Consider the following 10,000-nt stretch of genomic DNA (forward strand, 5'->3'; position numbering starts at 1 on the left):
TAACAACACACTGTTCTAGATCCCTGTCCTGGGTAACAACAGAATGTTCTAGATCCCTGTCCTGGGTAACAACACGCTGTTCTAGATCCCCGTCCTGGGTAACAACACGCTGTTCTAGATCCCTGTCCTGGGTAACAACACACTGTTCTAGATCCCCGTCCTGGGTAACAACACACTGTTCTAGATCCCCGTCCTGGGTAACAACACACTGTTCTAGATCCCCGTCCTGGGTAACAACACACTGTTCTAGATCCCCGTCCTGGGTAACAACACACTGTTCTAGATCCCCGTCCTGAGTAACAACAGACTGTTCTAGATCCCCGTCCTGGGTAACAACACACTGTTCTAGATCCCCGTCCTGGGTAACAACACACTGTTCTAGATCCCTGTCCTGACTAACAACACACTGTTCTAGATCCCCGTCCTGGGTAACAACACAGTGTTCTAGATCCCCGTCCTGGGTAACAACACACTGTTCTAGATCCCTGTCCTGGGTAACAACACACTGTTCTAGATCCCTGTCCTGGGTAACAACACACTGTTCTAGATCCCTGTCCTGGGTAACAACACACTGTTCTAGATCCCTGTCCTGGGTAACAACAGACTGTTCTAGATCCCTGTCCTGGGTAACAACACACTGTTCTAGAACCCCGTCCTGGGTAACAACACACTGTTCTAGATCCCCGTCCTGGGTAACAACACACTGTTCTAGATCCCCGTCCTGGGTAACAACACACTGTTCTAGATCCCTGTCTTGGGTAACAACACACTGTTCTAGATCCCTGTCCTGGGTAACAACACACTGTTCTAGATCCCCGTCCTGGGTAACAACAGACTGTTCTAGATCCCTGTCCTGGGTAACAACACACTGTTCTAGATCCCTGTCCTGGGTAACAACAGACTGTTCTAGATCCCCGTCCTGGGTAACAACAGACTGTTCTAGATCCCCGTCCTGGGTAACAACACACTGTTCTAGATCCCTGTCCTGGGTAACAACAGACTGTTCTAGATCCCCGTCTTGGGTAACAACACACTGTTCTAGATCCCTGTCCTGGGTAACAACACACTGTTCTAGATCCCCGTCCTGGGTAACAACAGACTGTTCTAGATCCCCGTCCTGGGTAACAACACACTGTTCTAGATCCCCGTCCTGGGTAACAACACGCTGTTCTAGATCCCCGTCCTGGGTAACAACACGCTGTTCTAGATCCCCGTCCTGGGTAACAACACACTGTTCTAGATCCCCGTCCTGGGTAACAACAGAATGTTCTAGATCCCTGTCCTGGGTAACAACAGAATTTTCTAGATCCCCGTCCTGGGTAACAACAGACTGTTCTAGATCCCCGTCTTGGGTAACAACACACTGTTCTAGATCCCTGTCCTGGGTAACAACACACTGTTCTAGATCCCCGTCCTGGGTAACAACAGACTGTTCTAGATCCCCGTCCTGGGTAACAACACACTGTTCTAGATCCCCGTCCTGGGTAACAACACGCTGTTCTAGATCCCCGTCCTGGGTAACAACACGCTGTTCTAGATCCCCGTCCTGGGTAACAACACACTGTTCTAGATCCCCGTCCTGGGTAACAACAGAATGTTCTAGATCCCCGTCCTGGGTAACAACAGAATTTTCTAGATCCCCGTCCTGGGTAACAACACAGATCATTGTGTTTGGTTTTAATTTCTTACATACTCTCTTTCTTTCTCCATCACTCTGTCTCTCACACACACACACACACACACACACACACACACACACACACACACACACACACACACACACACAGGAAAGCACACTAAGCGTATCACATGTGGCTGCTGGAGTTCTCAGAACCTTTTGGCGCTAGGCAGCGAGGACTGCAGCGTAACCATTAGCAACCAGGAGGGAGACACCATCCGACAGGTAACAGAATTAACACCGTCGTTGGAAATAACTGACTTGCCTGGTTAGATAAAAGGATAAGTTATCGCACCGTTCAAACAGTACTTCTGTATCAACCTTTCTCTCGTTCTCCCCTCCCTCTCTCCTCTCCCCATCCTTCTCTCGTTCTCCCCTCCCTCTCTCCTCTCCCCATCCTTCTCTCGTTCTCCCCTCCCTCTCTCCTCTCCCCATCCTTCTCTCGTTCTCCCCTCCCTCTCTCCTCTCCCCATCCTTCTCTCGTTCTCCCCTCCCTCTCTCCTCTCCCCATCCTTCTCTCGTTCTCCCCTCCGTCGTTCTCCTCTCCCCATCCTTCTCTCGTTCTCCCTCCCTCTCTCCTCTCCCCATCCTTCTCTCGTTCTCCCTCCCTCTCTCCTCTCCCCTTCCTTCTCTCGTTCTCCCTCCCTCTCTCCTCTCCCCTTCCTTCTCTCGTTCTCCCTCTCTCCTCTCCCCATCCTTCTCTCTTTCTCCCTCTGTCGCTCTCCTCTCCCCATCCTTCTCTCCTCTCCCCATCCTTCTCTCGTTCTCCCTCCCTCTCTCCTCTCCCCATCCTTCTCTCGTTCTCCCTCCGTCTCTCTCCTCTCCCCATCCTTCTCTCGTTCTCCCTCCCTCTCTCCTCTCCCCATCCTTCTCTCGTTCTCCCCTCCCTCTCTCCTCTCCCCATCCTTCTCTCGTTCTCTCTCCCTCTCTCCTCTCCCCATCCTTCTCTCGTTCTCCCTCCCTCTCTCCTCTCCCCATCCTTCTCTCGTTCTCTCTCCCTCTCTCCTCTCCCCATCCTTCTCTCCTCTCCCCATCCTTCTCTCGTTCTCCTCTCCCCATCCTTCTCTCGTTCTCCCTCTCTCCTCTCCCCATCCTTCTCTCGTTCTCCCTCCCTCTCTCCTCTCCCCATCCTTCTCTCCTCTCCCCATCCTTCTCTCGTTCTCCTCTCCCCATCCTTCTCTCGTTCTCCCCTCCCTCTCTCCTCTCCCCATCCTTCTCTCGTTCTCCCTCCCTCTCTCCTCTCCCCTTCCTTCTCCATTTTCCTCCCTCTATCCCTTCCTCCTCCCCCCTCTCCACCTCCCTCCCCCCCGTCCCCCTCCCTCCCCCGTCTCCCCCCTCCTCTCCCCCCAGACGTCGGTGCGTTCTGACCCAGCTGATGTCCAGTTTTCTGTGATGAAGACAGACGAGAGGTCTTCCCCAGGAGAGAGCACAGTGAGTGTTTGCCGTTCCGGTCCGTTCCGGTCCGTTCCAGTCTGTTCACTAAGCGTTTCCTTACGGGTGACATAGAGCTGGATCCAAATCTACCTTCACACCGTTATTCTACCTCACAGTTATTTCTCTATATTACCCTTTAATACTACTACTTTGATTGTGTTGAAGCTATAAATTGTCCCATCAACAATCACCCATATATTAATGAACACAACTCATTTCATTTCAAACTTCACATTTCTGTAGAAGGAACCCTATCGGTTATTTATCGCAGTTATAACGTCCGCGGATAAGTGGTCGGTTTGGTCGGTTTTGATCATTTTTCGATTTATCTCGTCCCAGCTCTACGGTATCAAAGTGAAGAGCTGAGATTCCGTCTTCTCGAATCCGTCTTCTCGGCTCCGTCTTCTCGAATCCGTCTTCTCGCTCCGTCTTCTCGAATCCGTCTTCTCGAATCCGTCTTCTCATTGGGGTGTTGTAACGGTTGTGTCCTGGTCAGAGTTGCTGTGCTGAGAGACGAGTGCTGTGTGCAGAGAAGGAAGAGGAGAGTTGGAGGGATGAGAGCAGGATGGACAGAATATGGGTACGCTAGAGAGAGGAGAGAACGAAAAGTCTAGTCATATCTGGACTGGTGAGGTGAGGAGACAGTCTAGTCATATCTGGACTGGTGAGGTGAGAGGAGACAGTCTAGTCATATCTGGACTGGTGAGGAGAGAGAGGAGACAGTCTAGTCATATCTGGACTGGTGAGGAGAGAGAGGAGACAGTCTAGTCATATCTGGACTGGTGAGGTGAGGAGACAGTCTAGTCATATCTGGACTGGTGAGGTGAGAGAGGAGAGGAGACAGTCTAGTCATATCTGGACTGGTGAGAGAGAGAGGAGACAGTCTAGTCATATCTGGACTGGTGAGGTGAGGAGACAGTCTAGTCATATCTGGACTGGTGAGGAGAGAGAGGAGACAGTCTAGTCATATCTGGACTGGTGAGGTGAGGAGACAGTCTAGTCATATCTGGACTGGTGAGGAGAGGAGACAGTCTAGTCATATCTGGACTGGTGAGGAGAGAGAGGAGACAGTCTAGTCATATCTGGACTGGTGAGGTGAGAGAGGAGACAGTCTAGTCATATCTGGACTGGTGAGGTGAGGAGACAGTCTAGTCATATCTGGACTGGTGAGGTGAGAGAGGAGACAGTCTAGTCATATCTGGACTGGTGAGGTGAGGAGACAGTCTAGTCATATCTGGACTGGTGAGGTGAGAGAGGAGACAGTCTAGTCATATCTGGACTGGTGAGGTGAGAGAGGAGACAGTCTAGTCATATCTGGACTGGTGAGGAGAGGAGACAGTCTAGTCATATCTGGACTGGTGAGGTGAGAGAGGAGACAGTCTAGTCATATCTGGACTGGTGAGGTGAGAGAGGAGACAGTCTAGTCATATCTGGACTGGTGAGGTGAGAGAGGAGACAGTCTAGTCATATCTGGACTGGTGAGGAGAGAGAGGAGACAGTCTAGTCATATCTGGACTGGTGAGGTGAGGAGACAGTCTAGTCATATCTGGACTGGTGAGGAGAGGAGACAGTCTAGTCATATCTGGACTGGTGAGGTGAGAGAGGAGACAGTCTAGTCATATCTGGACTGGTGAGGTGAGGAGACAGTCTAGTCATATCTGGACTGGTGAGGTGAGAGAGGAGACAGTCTAGTCATATCTGGACTGGTGAGGTGAGGAGACAGTCTAGTCATATCTGGACTGGTGAGGAGAGGAGACAGTCTAGTCATATCTGGACTGGTGAGGAGAGGAGACAGTCTAGTCATATCTGGACTGGTGAGGTGAGAGAGGAGACAGTCTAGTCATATCTGGGAATAGGGTTCCATAGAGCTGGTATATAGTAGTGCACTATGTAGGGAATAGGGTTCCATAGGGCTCTAGTATATAGTAGTGCACTATGTAGGGAATAGGGTTCCATAGGGCTCTGGTATATAGTAGTGCACTATGTAGGGAATAGGGTTCCATAGAGCTGGTATATAGTAGTTCACTATGTAGGGAATAGGGTTCCATAGGGCTCTAGTATATAGTAGTGCACTATGTAGGGAATAGGGTTCCATAGGGCTGGTATATAGTAGTGTACTATGTAGGGAATAGGGTTCCATAGGGCTGGTATATAGTAGTGCACTATGTAGGGAATAGGGTTCCATAGGGCTCTAGTATATAGTAGTGCACTATGTAGGGAATAGGGTTCCATAGGGCTGGTATATAGTAGTGTACTATGTAGGGAATAGGGTTCCATAGGGCTGGTATATAGTAGTGCACTATGTAGGGAATAGGGTTCCATAGGGCTGGTATATAGTAGTGCACTATGTAGGGAATAGGGTTCCATAGGGCTGGTATATAGTAGTGCACTATGTAGGGAATAGGGTTCAATAGGGCTGGTATATAGTAGTGCACTATGTAGGGAATAGGGTTCCATAGGGCTCTGGTATATAGTAGTGTACTATGTAGGGAATAGGGTTCCATAGGGCTCTGGTATATAGTAGTGCACTATGTAGGGAATAGGGTTCCATAGGGCTCTAGTATATAGTAGTGCACTATGTAGGGAATAGGGTTCAATAGGGCTGGTATATAGTAGTGCACTATGTAGGGAATAGGGTTCCATAGGGCTGGTATATAGTAGTGCACTATGTAGGGAATAGGGTTCCATAGGGCTGGTATATAGTAGTGCACTATGTAGGGAATAGGGTTCCATAGGGCTCTAGTATATAGTAGTGCACTATGTAGGGAATAGGGTTCCATAGGGCTGGTATATAGTAGTGCACTATTTAGGGAATAGGGTTCCATAGGGCTGGTATATAGTAGTGCACTATGTAGGGAATAGGGTTCCATAGGGCTGGTATATAGTAGTGCACTATGTAGGGAATAGGGTTCCATAGGGCTGGTATATAGTTGTGCACTATGTAGGGAATAGGGTTCCATAGGGCTCTAGTATATAGTAGTGCACTATGTAGGGAATAGGGTTCCATAGGGCTCTGGTATATAGTAGTGCACTATGTAGGGAATAGGGTTCCATAGGGCTGGTATATAGTAGTGCACTATGTAGGGAATAGGGTTATATAGGGCTGGTATATAGTAGTGCACTATGTAGGGAATAGGGTTCCATAGGGCTGGTATATAGTAGTGCACTATGTAGGGAATAGGGTTCCATAGGGCTGGTATATAGTAGTGCACTATGTAGGGAATAGGGTTCCATAGGGCTGGTATATAGTAGTGCACTATGTAGGGAATAGGGTTCCATAGGGCTCTGGTATATAGTAGTGTACTATGTAGGGAATAGGGTTCCATAGGGCTGGTATATAGAAGTGCACTATGTAGGGAATAGGGTTCATTTCTCTGACCTCTGACCCCATCAGGTGAGTGTTGCCGTGGGGAAGAAGACCTTGTTCCTGTTTAACCTCAACGACCCCGACAACCCCATAGAGCTGGCCTTCCAGCAGCGCTACGGAAACATAATCTCCTACCGCTGGTACACACACACACACACACACACACACACACACACACACACACACACACACACACACACACACACACACACACACACACACAACCCCATAGAGCTGGCCTTCCAGCAGCGCTACGGAAACATAATCTCCTACCGCTGGTACACACACACACACACACACACACTCACTCACACACACACACACACACACAAACACACACACACAGATTTCTTTGGATATTACTGTTTGTAAATTTTTCTCTCTCCTCCTCCCCTCCCTCCCTCCCTCCTCCTCTCCCTCCCCCCTCCCTCTCTCCCTCCCTCCTCCCCCTCCTCCCTCCTCCTCCTCCCCCCTCCCTCCCTCCCTCCTCCTCTCGTCCTCCTCCCTCCCTCCCTCCCTCCTCTCTCCTCCCCCCTCCCTCCCTCCTCCCCTCCTCCCTCCCTCCTCCCCCCTCCTCCCTCCCTCCTCCCCCCTCCTCCCTCCTCCTCCCTCCCCCCCCTCCCCTCCCCCCTCCTCCTCTCCCTCCCCCCCCTCCTCCCTCCCCTCCCCCCTCCTCTCTCCTCCTCCCCTCCCTCCCTCCCTCCGCCTCCTCCCCCCTCCCTCCCTCCTCCCCCCCCTCCCCCCCCCTCCTCCTCCTCCCCCCTCCTCCCCCCTCCCTCCTCCCTCCCTCCCTCCCTCCCTCCCTCCCCCCCCTCCTCCCTCCCCTCCCCCTCCTCCTCCCCCCTCCCTCCCCCCTCCCTCCCTCCTCCCCCCTCCCCTCCCCCCCCTCCTCCCCTCCCCTCCCCCCCCTCCTCCCCTCCCCCTCCCCCCTCCCCCCTCCTCCTCTCCCTCCCTCCTCCCCTCCTCCCCCCCTCCTCCTCCTCCCCCCTCCCTCCCTCCCTCCCTCCTCCTCCTCCTCCTCCCCTCCCTCCCTCCCTCCCTCCTCCTCTCTCCTCCCCCTCCCTCCCTCCCCCCTCCCCCCCTCCTCCCCCTCCTCCCCCCTCCTCCTCCCTCCCCCCTCCCTCCCTCCCTCCCTCCCTCCCTCCTCCTCCCTCCTCCTCCCTCCCCCCTCCTCCCCTCCCCTCCCCCCTCCTCCTCCCCTCCCCTCCTCCCCCCTCCTCCTCCTCCCCCCTCCCTCCCTCCCTCCCTCCTCCTCTCTCCTCCCCCCTCCCTCCCTCCCCCCTCCCCCCCTCCTCCCCCTCCTCCCCCCTCCTCCCAGGTATGGTGATGGCTACATCCTGATTGGATTCTCTCAGGGGTATTTTGTAGTGATTTCTACTCACATCAGAGAGATCGGACAGGAACTGTTCCAGGCTCACAACCATAAAGACAGTCTGACTAGTGTGGCCATTTCCTCTGCTCTCAACAAGGCTGCTTCCTGTGGCGACAACAGGTATACACACACACTACACACACACACACACACACACACACATTCAAGTTAACTGCATTTGGGGATGCACCCATTAATTGTATTCCAACTGTGTGTGTGTGTGTGTGTGTTTGTGTGTGTGTGTGTGTGTGTGTGTGTGTGTGTGTGTGTGTGTGTGTGTGTGTGTGTGTGTGTGTGTGTTGCAGTATAAAGATCCATGATCTGTCTGAGCTGAAGGAGATGGACGCCATCGTCAACCTGGAGGATGAGACTAAAGGTCACACACACACACACACACACACACACACACACACACACACACACACACACACACACACACACACACACACATACACACACACACACACACACACACACACACCCACACACACACACACAGTTGGAATACAATTAATGGGTGCATCCCCAAATGCAGTTAACTTGAATGTGTGTGTGTGTGTCTCTGTGTGTGTGTGTGTGTGTGTGTGTGTGTGTGTGGTGTGTGTGTGTGTTGTGTGTGTGTGTGTGTGTGTGTGTGTGTGTGTGTGTGTCCCAGGTCTGGACCAGTTGAGCTGGACAGATGATGGCCAGTTGTTGGCCGTCTCCACCCAGAGAGGAACCCTGCACGTCTTCCTGACCCGTCTCCCCATCCTGGGGAACAGCTGTGGGACCCGCCTGGTCTACCTAACCTCCCTGCTAGAGGTCACTGTGTCTAACCGTGTAGAGGGGGTGAGAACACACACAGCTGTAGGGACCCGCCTGGTCTACCTGACCTCCCTGCTAGAGGTCACTGTGTCTAACCGTGTAGAGGGGGTGAGAACACACACAGCTGTAGGGACCCGCCTGGTCTACCTGACCTCCCTGCTAGAGGTCACTGTGTCTAACCGTGTAGAGGGGGTGAGAACACACACAGCTGTAGGGACCCGCCTGGTCTACCTGACCTCCCTGCTAGAGGTCACTGTGTCTAACCGTGTAGAGGGGGTGAGAACACACACAGCTGTAGGGACCCGCCTGGTCTACCTGACCTCTATACTGGAGGCCACCGTGGCTCAGGGTTTCCGTGGCGCCGGGCGGCAGGTAGCCTAGCGTAGTATAGCCTAGCGGTTGTGCCGGTAACCCGAAAGGTCTGCTGGTTCGAAATCTCCGAGCCGTCCAAATGTAAGAAAATATGTCCTTGAGCAAGGCACTAAACCCTAATTCCTCCTGTAAATCGCTAATATGACTAGGATTATCATCAACTAGCACGGGATGCTAATATGACTAGGATTATCATCAACTAGCACGGGATTCTAATATGACTAGGATTATCATCAATTAGCACGGGATGATAATTTGACTAGGATTATCATCAACTAGCACGGGATGCTAATATGACTAGGATTATCATCAACTAGCACGGGATGCTAATATGACTAGGATTATCATCAACTAGCACGGGATGCTAATATGACTAGGATTATCATCAACTAGCATGGGATGCTAATATGACTAGGATTATCATCAACTAGCACGGGATGCTAACATGACTAGGATTATCATCAACTAGCGTGGAATGCTAATATGACTAGGATTATCATCAACTAGCACGGGATGCTAATATGACTAGGATTATCATCAACTAGCACGGGATGCTAATATGACTAGAATTATCATCAACTAGCACGGGATGCTAATATGACTAGGATTATCATCAACTAGCACGGGATCCTAATTTGACTAGGATTATCATCAACTAGCACGGGATGCTAATATGACTAGGATTATCATCAACTAGCACGGGATGCTAATATGACTAGGATTATCATCAACTAGCACGGGATCCTAATTTGACTAGGATTATCATCAACTAGCACGGGATGCTAATATGACTAGGATTATCATCAACTAGCACGGGATGCTAATATGACTAGGATTATCATCAACTAGCACGGGATGCTAATATGACTAGGATTATCATCAACTAGCACGGGATCCTAATTTGACTAGGATTATCATCAACTAGCACGGGATGCTAATATTACTAGGATTATCATCAACTTTTTTATTTCAT

The 10,000-nt window shown here is 51.4% G+C and overlaps 1 protein-coding gene across 1 annotated transcript in view; it reads left to right on the forward strand.

Moving 5' to 3' along the window:
- LOC106593292 (WD repeat-containing protein 19) overlaps positions 1-10,000 on the forward strand; it is a 67,438-nt gene that overhangs the window by 10,002 nt on the left and 47,436 nt on the right. Inside the window, exons 6-11 of the mRNA XM_082978705.1 lie at positions 1,788-1,903; positions 3,029-3,109; positions 6,507-6,619; positions 7,798-7,971; positions 8,157-8,227; positions 8,507-8,679. Of these exons, the coding sequence (XP_082834831.1) occupies positions 1,788-1,903; positions 3,029-3,109; positions 6,507-6,619; positions 7,798-7,971; positions 8,157-8,227; positions 8,507-8,679 (728 nt within the window). The remainder of the gene's footprint in view (positions 1-1,787; positions 1,904-3,028; positions 3,110-6,506; positions 6,620-7,797; positions 7,972-8,156; positions 8,228-8,506; positions 8,680-10,000) is intronic.

Source organism: Salmo salar, chromosome 08, assembly GCF_965601325.2.
Source record: "Salmo salar chromosome 08, fSalSal1, whole genome shotgun sequence".
Taxonomy (NCBI): domain Eukaryota; kingdom Metazoa; phylum Chordata; class Actinopteri; order Salmoniformes; family Salmonidae; genus Salmo; species Salmo salar.